We start from the raw sequence: 16,433 nt of genomic DNA, 5'->3' as shown, positions 1-16,433 counted from the left end.
GAATGAACCCCTCAGGGAACTGCAGCGCCCGCTCCCCTCAGCCCCGCCCGCTCCCCTCACGGCCGTGGCCCCGCCCCCGGCCCCGCCCCCCGCGCTGTTCCCGCCCCCGCGCGCGGAACGCGGCAGAGGACGCGGCGGCGGCGTGCGAAGATGGCGGCGGCCGCGGCGCGGAGCAGGTACGGGCACGGCGGGGCTGGGGTTGTGGCTATCGCTGTCCTTGTCACTGTCATTGTCCGGCCCCAGCAGCCCTGACAGCCGGCACCTCTCGGGGGAGGAGGAGCCGGGCCGGGGGCCGCAGCCGCCCCCTTCTCTCCCTCTCTCATTCCCTGACGTTTCCCTGCCGGGGTGAGTGCGGCTGTCTCTGCAGCCTTGGCCCTGCCCTTGGCATGTGTGAGGAGCCTTGCCCTCCTTATCCAAGCTGGAAAGAAAGATAAGGGGTTTACGTGTTTTAAGAACGAGAAACGTGCGGCCTTGTATGGTTTTGACTGGGTGTTGCAGTCTGTAGCTGTCAGTGTGTAATACTCGGTAGGAATCGGTGGATGGGGCAGCTGCAGCCCCTCGGTTGTGCAGTCTCGGGGGGCGGCTGTGAGGAGAAGCACCTGGCCGGGCACTGACACTCCTCTGCAGGAGATACCCTCTTACGGGTTGTGCTTTTCATAGCAACCAAACAGATTCATGAGTGTTGTTATTCGGCCACGGTTCTCTGTCCTTGGAGAGAACATACAGTCCCTGTATTCCCCCTTCTCTCTCAAAACCTGGAGGAAGAACCTTGTGCACAGAGTGTTCTGTTACCTCCGGCCTCAGTGCTGGCACCAGAGTGTTGTGCCTCGTCCAGAGAGGGCTGAAGACACAGAGGGGCTGAAGTTAACATGGAATTCCTTGGCAGTTCCTTCTTCGTCAGCCTCCAGTCGGGTGGGAGAGGCAGGTCAATATTCCCACATGCATTTGTACCCTGCAAGGTCAGGCTGTCAGGAGCAGGGAACGTGGGACTGTTTAGTTTTGTCATCTTTGTCTGGTTTTAGGCAGGTTTCAGAGTAAGGTGGAGACTGATTTTCCAGTGTTGGACGCCAAAAACAATTTTGGTAAGAGCTTAAGTTAGGTGCTGTGTCCTTCCACTGTCTGAGGAAGTGCCAAGTCCCACGTGCCCTGCCCTGCCTCAGCAGCGTGAGCAGCTCCTGGCTGCTCCTGTGGACACAACTCAATTCCTTCTGTTCTGACTGTGCATTTTTATAGACTATTCTATAGGAAGGCTAATAAATGTCTTAAATACTAATGTTTAGGCTGCAGTTAAGTTTTAATGTTTGTCCATTACTTTTTAGGATTTGAAAACTCTTCTGGTAAATTTAAGTCTAACGTTAATTCGAGTAGTTCTTTATTGTTTGAATTCCTTAGAAGAAGCCCACAGGCTCCCAGCTGACTGATGAGCAAGTGCTCTTTTTATCCCAAGTGTTTTAATATGTTGTAAAACAGGCTTGTAAGTCCACAAATTAGTGTAATTTGTATGACCCAAGAGCATCAGGTGACCTCGTTATTCATGACAAATTACGACGTGTTGCTCTGTAGGACATACAGGTTCTGCAGCAGTGGGCAAGTTTCTGTCTTGCCAAGGAAATGACATCCTGGGAGATGATGCAGTAGTGGGGCACGTTTAGCACATAGTTACAGGAATCTGGGGCTTGGGGAGGGTCTGTCCTGTCACATTTGGGTTAATACAGGGATTTTAATAGAGACTGATTTTAAAGAAACTGAAGGGCAGAGTGAGATATTCTGATGCTGTTACTGTGGGGATAAGAGAAAACTTTAGCTCTTGGTCCTTGGCTAATGTTAAAATGTAGTTACCAAGTGTGTGCTGGAATAATTATGTGACTTCTAGACAAGAAATCTGATATTTGTTGATTGTTCTTTGAAAGAAAGGGATTATGACTATATGCAACTCAGTAGACACCTGAATTTAAGTCTTTAAATTCTTAATAATCACTTCCTGAGATTGAATGGCCCCAAATGATGCAATAGCTTGTAAGCTGCTGAAGTAATTGTGTCCTCCACATATCTGATCAAGAAGATGAAAGGCCAGAGGGCAGATGAAGATATAGCAGCTGAGGCATTGCCTCCTGGGAATGAGCAGGTTGCACAAAGATCTGGTTCTTCCTAAGGGCCTGAGCCTGTTGGGATGAGAACACCATCCTTCTGCTCCCTGTCATCCTGTCTGACAGCAGGGTGCTGCCAGGCCACAGTCAAATACTTGTTTAAACATGCTTATGCAGACTCTGAGCAGTTCTTGTACAGCTGGATGTCTTCTTGTCAGATTTATTACAAACATGAAATTAAATATTATATATTAAACACAAAAGTCCTGGCTGAACCTTTTCTCTATATTGGCCGGTTCCAAGTCTATTTTATGTATTTTCAGAGAGGCAGGATCATTGTCACTGGAGTTCACCAGTGAACAGAGTGGTAAGGTAAATTCTAAAGAAGAGTTGCTATGCCTGGTAGCCTTTTTACTTTCCCAGCTACACTACTTGGTCTAATCAATGTTACTAGTTCTTCACAGAATCCAAAACTTCTCTATGTACTCCTCCTCCTTCCCACCAGGATGGTAAGGTAAAACCATGAACCAAATCCTAAGTGTCTCTCTAGACAGTTGCTGTTGTAGGAGTTTCTTAAATGACACAGTTGTAGCAGCCCTGTGGAGGTGGAATAATCCCAAGTGCTAAATAATAATTATAAAATTTACCATCCATTTGCATTTTACAGCTCCAAACAGGTCAGGACACAGAACATGCTGACAACATAAATAGTTGCCTGCAAAGGGCTATTGGCAAGATCAGCATCTACAATACTCAGAAAAGTATCACTGTTACAGCAGCCCAAGAGGAGCATGTCAATATTTGTTAAGAAAAAGAAAATATAAAGATGCATCATTAAATAAATACCTGCAAGAGCAGTCGGATTATCAGGTTTTTCGAATTTTTTTAGGAAAGGAGAATACCACAAGGGATGAGGCTCACTGGAAATTTTATGATAATTTGAGCAGACTTTTCTTTCTGTTACTCAGCTACTAAACATTAGATTGTCACTAGGTGAACTGCTGACATTTGCAGTATTAAACATTTGTACTAAGCAGCCACTTGTTTGTTGTATTTGCAGTTTGCTGTGCAGCTGTAACTTGCTGGTGCATAAGAACCTGTGTGTTAGAGCTGGAGTCCTGTGGAAGCAGCCTCCTTCAAGGACATTTTTCAGTGGTAAGTGATGGACTGTATCTACAAATGGTTTTAAATTCAGGGTCACTCAAAGTTAGGCAAATTGTGGTCTCATGTTGGGGAAGATGAATGAAATGAAGGGAGTGGGAGTGCAGTATCAAAAACCAATTCATGGCATTTCCTTAGACACAAGCTTGCAAATTGTGTTTTCCACATAGTAAAAGAAGTATATTTACCTTTTTCATAAGATTCATTATGAGCTGTTGTTGTTTGTTGCTTTCAAACTTCACAAAGCATCTGAAACTTTTTCTAGTGAAGATGATTCCTGTATAGCAAATTAAAACCCATTAACCATAGGTTTCTTTTTCTTAATTAATTTCTTCACTTTAGTTTTCTCAGGAGTCTAGAGTTCAAATTTTTTTTAAAAATTTATCAGAAAGATTCATTTAGGACAGTGTTTTACATTTTTAAAAAGCCACTTAAATGAACTTGATGAGCAATAATTTGTGTACTTTCCACACCTACTGAAGTGACTGACTGGGAAGAGCAACATCAAAAATATGCATAATTATGCAGCTGTATTACCTGCTTTGTAGTGCTGCTCTTCTCAGGTATTCACCTTGAAAAGTCTGAGAGATTCAGATTTCAGCAGTTTAACAGCCCTATAAGAAAGAAAAAGTATAAATATCCTTTTATATTTCAATCTGTACTTACAATTTTAATAGATGAAGAAATCAGAGTAGGACTTGGTTAAAGTGGCACTTGCACTTGAAGTTTCTGTAGCTGGGTAATGCTGTGAAGATCAAATATTATTGTTTGGTTTTTTTAGGAATATTTGTAAACTTGTAGCATGTGCATTGTCCTATATTAGTATCACAAATAATAGTCTTCAATTTTTGTTTCCTTGCCAGCTATTAGTCCCATTTTCTAAAACCATTTGTTTGGCTTAACTTGCCTGTCCAAATGCTTTGTCTAGCATATAATATATGGATATTTCATTATTGAAAAATATGCTTACACAGATGAATAGAAACAGCACCTCTTTGTTGTCTATAAATCAAAGTCATTACAGAAAAAAAGAATCTTGGAAGCTGAAACATAATGTAAAGCTGTTGATCACAAGGAAGAAAAGGTCATTGTAGTTAAAATTAGCTTAGAGTTTTGACAAACCAACTTTTTAGCCTAACATTTTCTAATTCATTGGTATTTCAGATTCTGATTTGGATTTAAATCTAGATGATTTGCACATTATATCATTAGAAAGGAAAGATAACTCTTCTCTAATTTTATGTCTACCCTTTATAATAGCCTTCTCTAAGTGTTTGTGTCATGTCCTAGAAGAAATTCTTGATTTGTTCAGAGTAATGAAGCATTTATGTTAATGCATCTAACTGCATAAATGAGAGCACATCTTCTTCACCTGTTCCAAAGAAGGAAACTGTTACTAATTTTTTATTCTCATTTGCTGAATATACTCAGTGTTTAGAGAATTCTGGAAGAGGTTGGCTTTATCTGTGAGGACTTCAGATTTTGGGTAGTATCTAAAAATGTTATTAGTACATTGACAGTCCTGCATCTTTTTCTTCCTGCCCTGGACTTGTTTCTGGTGACTCTTGTGCCAAGGTCTGAGCTCTCCACACATTCTCATGCTGCTTTCCAGGGAGCAGCAGTAGCATCATAGAGAACACGATGTCCAGCTAAAATCTAAGCAGTGCCAGCTGCCTAAACCTGGATCTGTTGCCAGAATCAGTAACTGGTATTGTTGTCTTAGAATTTGTAAACTTGTGTGAATTCCACTTGTGTCTGAAAGGTATGAAATTTTATTTTGTCAGGGCATGTTGGATGCCTTTGTAATGGTTTTGTTTTGGAGACCAGTTACAGAAGTGCTGTTTCATTAATGCTGGAGATAGGGAAAAGTCAACTCTTCATTTATCAACAGCTTAAGTTGTGTTTGCTGTGGCTTGTGGAGCACCAATGGTTTGGTCACTGTTACAGGAAGAGAAATGTTCACATGGGTGTAATCAATGCTCTTGAAGCAGAAACTGCCTCTCTCTGGATCCAAACCAGAAAGAGCTGAGGGGTTTTGGTTTGGTAATTTGTGAAACTCTGCTGAAATAGCTGAGCAGCTTTGCTAACTTAGAACCAAAGATGTGGTGGAAGGGAGTTAAAGGCTTTAGGGCTAAAGAATAACATTGGTTGTGTACAGACATTTCTGTTGAAATAGTGATGCAAAGTTGAAAGGTTGTAGAGTCTTTATAAATTCAAATAAGTCTGTCTTTTTAAACATTCAGCTATTCTAAATGATCCCTCTCCTTCACTGAGCATTGTTCTTTAGGAAAGAATATTTTTTTAGAATCTTAACTGTAACTGTAGTTGCTGTCTTGTTTGTTTATTGAGTTTGGTTTTCTCCCCCAGAAAAGAATTATGGGGTTTTTTAAGGAGGAAAAAAGCTGGTTTTCTTTTATGATGCATTTAGGATATATAGTTTAAGCAATATTTAAAATCATAAGTCTAGGAAAAAAATTATAAAGAAATACTATTTTGATTAAAGAAAATGTGGACAAGAATTACTTTTATTTGGCATCTTTTTGCAGCATCATGGCTGAGTGCTTCTAATCAACTCAATTCCTTAGAACTAAAGCTCTCCAAACTTTATAACAATCATGCTTTGTCTCTATGTGTGCCTAGAACTAGAGTTGGTATTGACTGAATTCTTTTGGTTGCTAGTGCATCCTTTCATAGTCAAATCCTAAGCAGCCTGACTTTGATGGAGCAAGATAAAGTTCATTGGGTTTGATTCTGGTGCATCCAAATTAATGATTGCTATGGAAATGACAGCAATCAGTATCAATAATTGGTTCTGGGCATTTTCTGTCAGACAGTGACTGGCACTCATTGCTGAGATCTTCTGACTGACTGGCAGACTGACAAGAGCAGCACAGTCTAATACTGACTTAGCCCTGGATTTGTTTTCTCCGAAGATTTTGGAAGGGAAATAGTCCCACGGCTGTGCCTGCCCCATGCTTCATCTGTTGCCTAGAGACCACGCAGTATCCTTGTATCTCACAAAGACTGCGAGGCTGGGCTTACGGAGGAGGAGCTTGGTAGTTACTCAGTGAAAAGCAGATGTAATACTACTCGTCTCTTTGTTTCTCGTGGTGACTTGTGTTACAGCAGAAATGGGCTTGTTTTCCTGTTACTAAGCCTACTCTAAAACAGGTCATCATTTCCTTCCCTCTTCCAGCTAGCTGTGTAGTGAAAGCTGAAGTGACTGAGAAGCACAAAGCTTCACAGTACAGATGGTTCCCCAGCAAATGACTATTCCACATAGAACCAACATTCTCACAGCTGGGAACTATGATAGTGCTGTTGGACACTAATTTTATGTATTTCTCCACGAGGCTTTCATGGAGCACAATTTCTATGTATTTTGGGGAGAAGAATGTAGGAAGCATGTGGGATGGCAGGGATGGGGATGAGCTTAAAACCACAGATGATCGAGTAATGTTGGTCAGTTGAGTTACAGTAACTTGGTAAACTGTAATAACTAGAGTACTCAGGAGCATCTGTACTTACCTTCTGTGTCAGGTTTATTTTCTAATCACATTTTCATCACTCAAGCTCATGCTCCTCACTGCACAGAGTTGCTTTCTCTGTACTGTGTAGCTGTTCTCTTTCCTGAAGTCTGGGATTTTTTCTGTTGCAGACAGGAAGAAGCTTCACACTGCTCCGGTGGGGCAAGTCTTCCGCCTGCGGCCCTTCCATGTTCTGGTAGCTACAGGTGGAGGATATGCAGGATACAGAAAATATGAGGATTACAAGTTGGAACAGCTGGAGAAGAGGGGCATAGAGGTGCCTGTGAAGCTTGCAAGTGAATGGGAGGTAAGAAACTTGGGGCAATTTTACTTCTACCACGTTTGATGCAAAGCTCCTTTGCTTCCATTTCAGCACAGGAATCTTTAATTTGCCTCTACCAAGACAACACATTCTTGACAGCTCATGGAACTAAAATTTCTGTCACTTCAGTAACTCATTTTGGCTGAAGTCATGATGCATTAGGAACTGCCAACAACTCCTCCATCTTTTAGTGTGGCTGACACCACATGTACTTTACAAGAAAGCTGAGATGAAAATAATGCCTGGTTAATAAAAATCTACCTGTTTCTTGTATCAATATACAGCAAGACCTTTTTTTCATAGATAACACTTAGGTCTGTAGTTCCTCTTGATTCTGGGGGATTTTTACCTTTTCCTTTTGGATTCCAAGGAGTTGAGAAATTACTATGGAATTACAGAGTGTGTGTATCAGATTCATAGGTCAAATTCCCATTGCAGCATTGAAGTAAGAGATACTTCATGACTTCCTATAATTGCTGCATTGCTTTTGGAATATTAAGTATATTGTACAACTCCATGTTGGACAATTTAAAATATATGTGGTATTCTTCCAAACAGCCAGGTGAGTGCCTGTTCAGTGCCACTTCTGAAGGCAAGGAGTTAAAGATTCTAGGACTGTAAGGTTGTGCAGGAGATGCTTCAGTGTGACCTTTGGCTCCAAGGTATCTTTGCATTCCTGAGCACACTGCCAGTGTGTGAGTGATTTGGCCACATGCCTGTGGGGGACTAGGCTGGATTCCCTAAATTCATTTTCAGTAGTGACCCAAACCAGATATGATCCAGACAGTCCAGATGCTAACAGCTTAGCCTTTGATAGCTCCTGAGGAATCTGTCTGTAAATCCGTCTTCTGTATATTCTTTTCCTGCTGGAGTTTGTTTCAAATGGGTTCTGATTAAAAAAGAACTGGTAAGTATCCACAGAGTATTTATTTAACAAATCAATGTCAATTCAATTTTGATACTTGAAAGCAAAAATTCTTTTGTTATTGTTCATACCTTTTGGTATGAAATTGGGTCATTCTCTTATTGCATTTGCCTTCTGTCATTGTACTGATACTCTGGTTTGTTATTATTTGGAGAAGCTAGGAGCATTGCTTTTGATGAAACAGCTCTAAAGGATTTGGTTTTTACAGTGGGGAAACACACAAAGAATTTCAAACTGATAAGCAGGGCCCCAAATGCAGCAGACACTAGTAGGAGACACTAACAAGACGTCCTAGTCATTCCAGATGTGTTTAAGTTCTGTTGAATACTTCTGTGGGAGGGAAAGAAAACTGAATAGTTATGAGGAAAAAGAGAAACTGTAGTCAGACACTGCAAGCAATATTCCAAACAATGAAGGATTCAAGAAAAATAAGAGCTGCATTGTTCCTTTTTATTGTAAAGTGAAGTAGGGTTTTTTGCTGACCAATCATTTTCCTTTGTTCTGGTTTTTTGCATCACTGGATGCACGCTAAGGAGTGTGGAAGGGGGGTGTTGTTTTTAGGGCAGAATGAGCCTTTACATAGGCAAAGAGAGACCAAGTATGATTGAATGGGCTTTGAAGGAGTACTACAGAACAAGAAACTGGTGCATGTGCCCTGACTGCTGAGCCTGCTGCTCTGAAGTGCTGACTCCACAGTACCAGCCTCAAGTTCCTGTGGGAATGTGGACCATCGTCCACCTCACCTGCCAGCTCTGTGTGCAAGGCAGATTCCCCTGCTTCTGAGCAGTAGACAGATATTAAATGGGTAATCCCCACCCTGTTGAGCTGGCAGGGAAGCTCTCCCTGTAGCAGAGGTACACGCTGGGATCCTCTGAGGTGTGCATCATTTTTGACTGAATTACAGAGTTGGTACACTTCTGTGTGGTTTTGTTTTGCTTGAGCTTCATAAAAGAATGGCAGGGAGAAAATGAATCCGGTGCAAGTCAAGTGTTCCTTAAATTTCTCCATAGGGACAGAACTATTGTTTCTTTAGCACAGACCTTTTCTTTGTGTAATTTTCTTAGAGACATTCTGTCGCTAATAGCTTGAGCTGATTAACGCCTTAGTGTCTCCTACAGTGAATACCAGTGGGGATCAGCTTTCATTTAATTAGATGAGGTAAAGCAGAGGGCTTGAAGGGAGACAGGTAGATGTTTATCAGATGGATGGAAGCTTATTGTTCCAAATCTTTGCTGTCACAGAACATTTCCTGGCTGGGATCTGCATGCATGGCATGCCATTCATATGCTAACTAGAGGCATTTTGCTTCTCCTTACCTGGGCACCAGGGCACTGTTGATGGGATCAAAGAATTACTGTGGGAAACCTTGGCCAGAGGAGGAGCTTGGAGGAACAGAGTGATCAGATGAACCAGAGTTTGGAGAGTGGAACTTGTAGGTGGCCTTTGCTCCTGTAGCTCATTCTGCTGTGTATAAGGAAAAAGCAGTGTATGTTGAGTGGCATGTGCCAGGAAAGCACAGTAAATGTCTCTGGAAGTGTTCAAACTGCAGTTTATTGTCACGGGCCAGTTTTTAAAAGCAACTTAATTCGCCAGGAAAGTGCTCAAACATAGGTTTAAGATTTGTATTCTCAGAGGTAAGAACAACACAGCCTTTCCTACTGATGTCAGGAAGTGCTTGTATTTATGTAACAGAGGATACTGGAGCTCTTATGACAGTACAATACAGAAGGTGCTTTTCTTGGCCCAGAGGAGACATTTAGTATTATGCTAAGAGGTGTGTTTCGTTCAGGAAAGAGCTAATAATAGAGGAATATCTGACACTGACATTGGAAGAAATATAACTTTCAGTTGGTCTCTTATTCCTCATTCTTGCTCCCAGATTCTGATGCTTGGAGTTTTATTGGAGCAGATATGCAATTATTTTTAAAAATCCTTGTAAAGTGGTCCAAAGTACACAAGAAAGATGGTCAGAAATGTTAAAACCAGTGACATTTCAACAGCATCAAATTGTGTAAAGGGTGCAGTGGTGTAAATGTTTTTCTCGGTTGTCCTGGAAAATTGAACCAAGTAAAATCAGTTTGGGTTTGTGGGGTTTTTAAAATCCAAACAGTGGGAAGGGTTTTTGACTAGATGGATCTGTTCTGTCTAGAGCAACTTCCTGAGCAGCTTCCTGAGCGTCTTGCTGAGTTTATGAAGCAGTTTATCAGAGGGTTTGGGAAGCAGTTTGTGAGACTGGAGCACACTTTGCTGCTTTGGCTGCAGTGCCTGTGTGGGATTGAACTCCCGCTCGAGAACACGCGGTGAGAAGCTGTCTCAGGGAAGCTGAGCAATGCACAGTCCGCACCGGTGCCTTGCTTCCCGGCAAGTCTTGTTTCCCCGTTGTCCAGCGGCTCTTTGGGAATCTGAGCGCTGATCTCCGGGAGAGCCCGACCATCCCCGGGCAGCTCCTTATCCCGCGGGCCGTTGCCGTGGTCCGGCGTCCCCCGTTCTCTTTGCGTTCGTGCTGCCCTGGCCCCTCCTCCGAAGGGGCCGGGGCGCTGCGGGAAGGAGCCGCCGAGCCGCGCCAGTGGCTGGAGGCGAGGCGGGGCAGGGCCGCCGGCCCGCGCCGCTTCCTTAAGGCCGGGCTGGGCCGGCAGCGCCCGGCAGGGAGCGGAGCACGGCCGGGAGCGGGGAGCGGGCAGAGGGGAGCGGAGGTAGGTGCGGACCTGCCGGGCCGGGGGCGTGCTGTGACCACCGCCCGCTCCTGCCCGGCCGGAGAAGGGGCCCCGGCGGCGGGATGGCTGCGGCGCGGTGGTGGGGGGGACAGTTTGCAGTCCGCTGGATTTGTTCATGTGTCTGAAAACTGCTTTGAAAGGAAGGGTCGGTGTCGTATTTCGGCGACTGAAAGCGGAGAGCCGGGACGAAGGAGACTTCTCTGGGCATCAGGTAAGGGCTGCTGGACCACAGGGCAGATGTGCGAGGGTTGGCGGCCAAAAGTTGATTCACTCTGGCTTGCTGGAATGTGACGTTCCAAAGTCGACTGAGTAATCTTTGAGTAGATTTAAACAGAATGAGTCTGCTGGACCAGCCTTATCGGAGTCCCGAGGGGGAGGGCAGGGGCCGAGGAGCCGCCGGAGCTTTTTCGCAGCTTCCGCCGGGTGCTGCTCTGTGGGGAGGATGTAACGCGGCTTGTGCTTCCTTTAGAGATCTTTTATGGAGCTCCGAGTTTGCTTTACCGGTATCTTAAGCTAAAATAATGGGACGATAATAGGGAGTGGTACTGGGGCTTGTTGTTTTAAGCCATTAATTGGAAATTACTACTACAAAGTTTTAAAAGGGTGCCATCAAATTTCATGTCACTGTAAAATAAAGCTTTATCTTCTTGCTTCACAGAAGATCTTTGAGACAGTATAACAGGCTTTTTGCACAGAATTCAGAACCCAATCGTCCAGTTAGGCTATCCTAAAATATTACTTTTTCTCCCTGCTCTGTTTATAAAAAGCAACTGAAACAGCATTGTAAAACCAGGGGAAAACAATAAAAAAGGTTTTTTTTTCCTGCTACACGAAGAGAAAATGTCTAGAAAGACTTTTTCAAATGGGAACTAAAGAGTTTCAGACAGTACGGGTGGGTGCAGCCGCGCTCGGCACGTTCCATTAGCCGGCGCTGGACCGCCGGAGCGGTCCCGTTGGAAAACTCCCGGAGGAGCGGGCGGACGCGCTGCCCAGCAATCCCGTGGCCTTGGCACACACTCAGCGTCCGCTCAGGTTTCCCAGCGGCATCAGGGCAGTTCTGCTGTGCTCTCGGGGTTCGGGAACTCCTGCCTGGGTGTGGAGTATCCAGTGTTTGTCCTGCCGGGCCGCCTGCAGAGGTTGGCTGGGAGCGGGGATGACGCGTGTGGTGTTAAGCAGTTACTGCTGGGAAAGGAACGGGACCTTTAACAGTGAGCACCGAGTACCGCGCCCTGCCTGCGAGACCGCCGCTTTTGCTGGCACTTGAGTACAGCACTGGGATGCATTCGGTGCATTTTTTAAACAGTAGTTCTGTGACCAAATGTAGAAAATTTGACCAGAGGGCTTTGAGCACTGACCAGCACATTCCAAGCCTAGTGATTCATGTTTATAGTTTACAACCGAGGCTGCAGGTTTGAAGTTCAGCTGAGTGTTAGCCTTTTGTGCAACTGCCTTGCTGTGTCGTTTTTTAAAACTTGAGAGAAGGAATTGAGTAGTTCACTATTTGACAAGTAATTAAAAGAGCTCGCTGGATTTGATGCTTATTTGAGCTGACAGAATAGAGGAGTGTTGCATAGCTGGCAGATTAGCAGTTCTCTGTGGATTGATACCTGCTGGTAACTGCTGCTTTATTTGCCCAGCGTGGATTCTGGGTGAGTTCAGACAGGCGAAGGAGTCTGGTAATGGTGTGCAACTGTGCAACCCCTACAAACCAAAAATTTTAAAGATTTTTGTCTAAGCTGATGATGACACAGGCTGTGGGCACTGCCTGCATCCCAAAAGATCCAGCTGTTGAGATGCCATTATATGAGTTCCTCTCTCATGAGCTGTTTGATGAGCAGTTTTTGTTCCTTTCTTCATGGAAAGCAAGCAAACTCAGAGTGGATTTTTCATTTCAACCTTCTTACATTGTAGGAATTGTATGTTACTTGTGGGGCAGCCACAGCAGGGATGGCACCTGGCCAGGCATGTCAGCATCTCAGCAGTACCCAGATATTGGCATCCTGGTGAATGTAATGAGGGGAACTTAAAAGAAACTTCTTACTCAACTGCACACAGTTATTTTAAGAAGTGGAGAAAAAGAAAAAACTTTTAACACCAGTGCTTTTTCCTTCCTGGAGAGGAATCTCTCTTGCCCCACACTTTTTGTTTTGGACTGAAGAGTAATACTACCCACTGCATCAGGCTGTAGAACATTTCAGTGTCTGGGTTTTTTTAGGGAGCAGGTCAGCTGTTTAGCTAGGTACATGCTTCCATAGAATAATGATTACTCAGTTGAGAATATAATAATTCCTTCAAAGTGTTTTGAGGGATAAAATTGAATTCTACTGGAAGAGCTCTTGGGTTACTGCCCTTATCCTTTATCCTGAAGGGAAGAGCACTGAAGTGAATGTGATAAGATGTGTTTTCTGTGTCTCTGCAAGGGTGAAGTTTGCACAGCAGGAGATGGGATGGGATGGGACCAGCAGTGCCAAACAAACTCTCCCCACACTTCTGTGAACACACGTGTTCAGTGTGAAAAATAATGTTGTCTTGGTCTGATGAAGCTTTCTTTTGAAACAATGTTGTCGATTTAGCTTGTTGCTGTTCAAAATTAAGTATTTACTGGTGGTAATTTCTAATTTCACTTCCTGCTGAATCGAGAAGTAGCTCCCCTGTGTTCCTTATTGCTTTTCTTTGAATTTTGATATGATTTTGGCTAACTGCTTTCATCATTTTATGATACAGATGGCATCATTTTTGTTGTGTAGGAGTTTCTTGTGCCAGCCAAAGACTAAATGATATTTTAAATAGGAAAACAAAAAGAGTTGGCACAAGGCTCATGGAGGAAGGAGTGTGTTTTGAGTGCTTTTACTGAGTCTAAATTTTCCTTCTTTCAATTAGCTGGGTTTTTTAGAAATATGCCATATAGAAGTTTTCTTCTTGAGAAAAGTACTCTTAATGCAGGATCTTCAGAGGTCTTTCTAGGGAGTATCTGTAATATTTGGAGTTGAAGACCAATCGAAATATACAATTACTGCTTGAATATTTTCCTTTTGAGGTCTGAGTGGGATGCTGTTAGCTAGTTAATTCTAGCTTTTCCTGCTGTTCCTCCCACTCCTCCTTATTCCTGTTACAATACAAGCCTTTCCCTCAGAGCAACAGTGCTCTTTTTGATATACTCTGTTAGCCACACAATTTTCATGGTGCTTAGAAGACTTTGGAAACAAGGAGGGGCTTTTTTGTTTGTTTTCAACCCAGATTTAGCAGAAAGCAGAAGTGAAATGGAACTACTAGAGCCAGCCCCAAAATTGTTCTGAGTATTTGGTTATCTTGAGGTGAGGTGTATCTGATTTCACTTTTTGAACCAGAGCTCTCTTAACAATCCAAACCCACCCACAGAAGATTCAGAAAATCTATGTTCTGTAGGGTTAAAGAGAACAATTTTTCTGTACATTTAGAATGCTTAGATAGAAACATTGCAGCCTTTGGTCTTTAAAAATCAAAACAGCTTCCTTTACTACTCCTGTTTTGTATTTTGGTTCTACTGGATGCAAAAACTGTGAAGTACTGAAAGTCACATAACAGACACATAACACTTCTTTAATACCCAATTCTCAAGATGGCCCTAAAACTGGCTTATTTTGTGTGTATCTGGTTATTTGTAGAAGAATGTCCATGACCTGTTTCCTTAAGGGAGTGATTTGAGATGGAAAGAGACTTCTGCAGGTGGATGTTTGTGTCTGGCAGGGGTTGTAAAATAGAAGGACATTCCTTTCCATTTGTTTTGTTCTGGACACTAAGAGCAGAAAAGGATTTTTGGCCCAACAGTCCAGAACTCTTAGCAGCAGCTGCTGCACTGCAGAATTGAAGCTGGGAGTTATCTCCTCCTCCTCCTCCTCTCCGCCCCACTCCTCCTCCCAGCGTTGCATTCGGGCTGGCGCTGGGATGAGCTGTGTGAGGCCAGCTGGCTGCTCCTCGCACTAGTGCATCGCTGCCCAGCAGCCTGGGACAGACTGCAGGGTGTTTTTTGGGGACTTGGGTTTCAATGGCCACCCGGACTAGCAAGAAGCAAGGACTGCTTATATGGACAGCTCGTTTTTATGGTGTGCGGAGTCGGCTTTGTAGTGGGATGTTGAAATATGACACAATGCCTGTTTGTTTGCAATAGCTGCAACCCTCGTAGCAGAGATTCAAGTGGGAGACAGAGAGGGAATCCAGAGACAAACCAGCGGGGGATTTAGGAACTGTGACGCCGTGTCCTCTCTCCTATGCCGGAGCAAGCAAAGGAAAGAGAGGTAGAGGAAAAAAGACTGAGCCTTGCAAGAGCCGTCACCCTGACGATGTGTCAGTCAAACACCCTGCAGGGACCAGAGCTCCACACAGGGAAATGGTGAGATGCTACAAAGCTTTATCTAACCCTCCACCCTCTTGCTACAACCTCCGCAAAGTTAAAATTCATGTCCGGAGGCTGCGTTCAGGGAACGGCGGCAGCAGCAGCTGTGCCGGGGACCAGCACCCGCAGCTGGGGAGTCCAGGCCCGCCTGGCTCTGCCAGTGGGACACCAAGTAGGAGAACTCGTTTCAGGTACTGTTCAGTATTTTCTGCTTTGCAGGAATGGTGGCTGAAGCGGGAGGGAGGCTGGGAGGGTTTCTGGGCAGAAGGAGCGGGAGCCATCTGCGAAGCTTTTGTTTGGCCTAATTACTATAAAGCTCCTTATACATTGCATTGGCAGAGAAGGGCATGCTGTTCCATGACAAGGGGAATGGGGAAGCTTTCATTCCTTTCCCTTCTACTCTCTAACACTAGGAGAATAGAAAAATTAGTTGAGGGGCCGCTCTGAAACCAGGCCAAGGCAGTGAGAAACCCGAGGGCTCCAGAGCGATGCAGCTCTGCAGGGATTGGTCCAGGAGCGACTGCAGTGAAGGGGGGGAGAGCAGCAAGAGGGGGAGAACGGGACCCAACCCGGCTCCTGGCCCTTGCAGGCTGCGGGGTGGTAGAGATGGGAGGGACAATGTGAAGTGTCCCTTCCTATTCCCGTGTCGAGTCAGTCCCACCTCCTGCTGAGAAACCTGCATTAGCTCTGCTAAGACAGCACTTCTGCTCAGGGTTCTTCTTCCCTGTTGCATTAAGATGCACAGATCAGTCTCTGTTTATTTATTAGTTCTTCAGAGGAAAGAAGTTGTGTTCACTGCAGAAAAAACATCATTGAGCCTAAAGCACCATCTTGCACCCAAAAGTGCTGACAGTTATACCTGTCTGCCTGATATTTTAATTCTGATCCAAGTTTTGAAAAGAACTAGTTGGCAAGAAAATTTCCTTTTAAGTTCTCAGCTTCTTACCATCTTGGAAAGACATACGCAGTATTTTGTAGTTCCTCTTTCCTGTCACAGAGTCCCTTGAGAGAGTGAGTTGTTGGGAGCAGCCAGACTGTGCCACTTGAATTTGTGTGCACATCACTGTGTTCTGGGTGCAGAACAGTCTCCTAGCCAGGAGTTCAGTCAGTCATTTGAATATCTTGCCCTCAGGCAGACAAATTTCCATTTGATAATGTGACCTTGGAAATGCCAGTGTTTTCTTCACGAGTAGAAGCCAAAGAATAAATGGGGACCTGAAAGGTTTTGCATCCAGACCTCCTGCAAGGGTCTGAACTGGGGCCCTTGATGTTGTCCTCTGCTAAGAAGCTGAGTAGCTTTTCCCTGTGAGAGTTAGGTCAACTTC

General features: G+C 44.2%; 1 protein-coding gene across 5 annotated transcripts in view; it reads left to right on the top strand.

The window, feature by feature from the left end:
- Window positions 1–138: 138 nt before the first annotated feature.
- The window catches only part of PISD (phosphatidylserine decarboxylase), a 24,192-nt gene continuing 7,897 nt past the window's right edge, over window positions 139–16,433 (top strand). Inside the window, exons 1-3 of one of the 5 annotated variants that reach the window (XM_033075419.1) lie at window positions 139–176; window positions 3,148–3,242; window positions 6,907–7,082. In XM_033075419.1, the coding sequence (XP_032931310.1) occupies window positions 151–176; window positions 3,148–3,242; window positions 6,907–7,082 (297 nt within the window). In that variant the 5' untranslated portion in view covers window positions 139–150. Of the gene's footprint in view, window positions 177–3,147; window positions 3,243–6,906; window positions 7,083–10,687; window positions 10,716–10,876; window positions 10,948–11,349; window positions 15,300–16,433 lie in introns of those variants that run through there. The other 4 variants (XM_033075420.1, XM_033075421.1, XM_033075423.2 and 1 more) reach the window with 4 other exon arrangements.

Source organism: Catharus ustulatus, chromosome 18 (assembly GCF_009819885.2).
Source record: "Catharus ustulatus isolate bCatUst1 chromosome 18, bCatUst1.pri.v2, whole genome shotgun sequence".
Taxonomy (NCBI): domain Eukaryota; kingdom Metazoa; phylum Chordata; class Aves; order Passeriformes; family Turdidae; genus Catharus; species Catharus ustulatus.
Note: the sequence above shows the minus strand (reverse complement) of the source record. Positions and strands in the feature narration are given on the sequence as shown.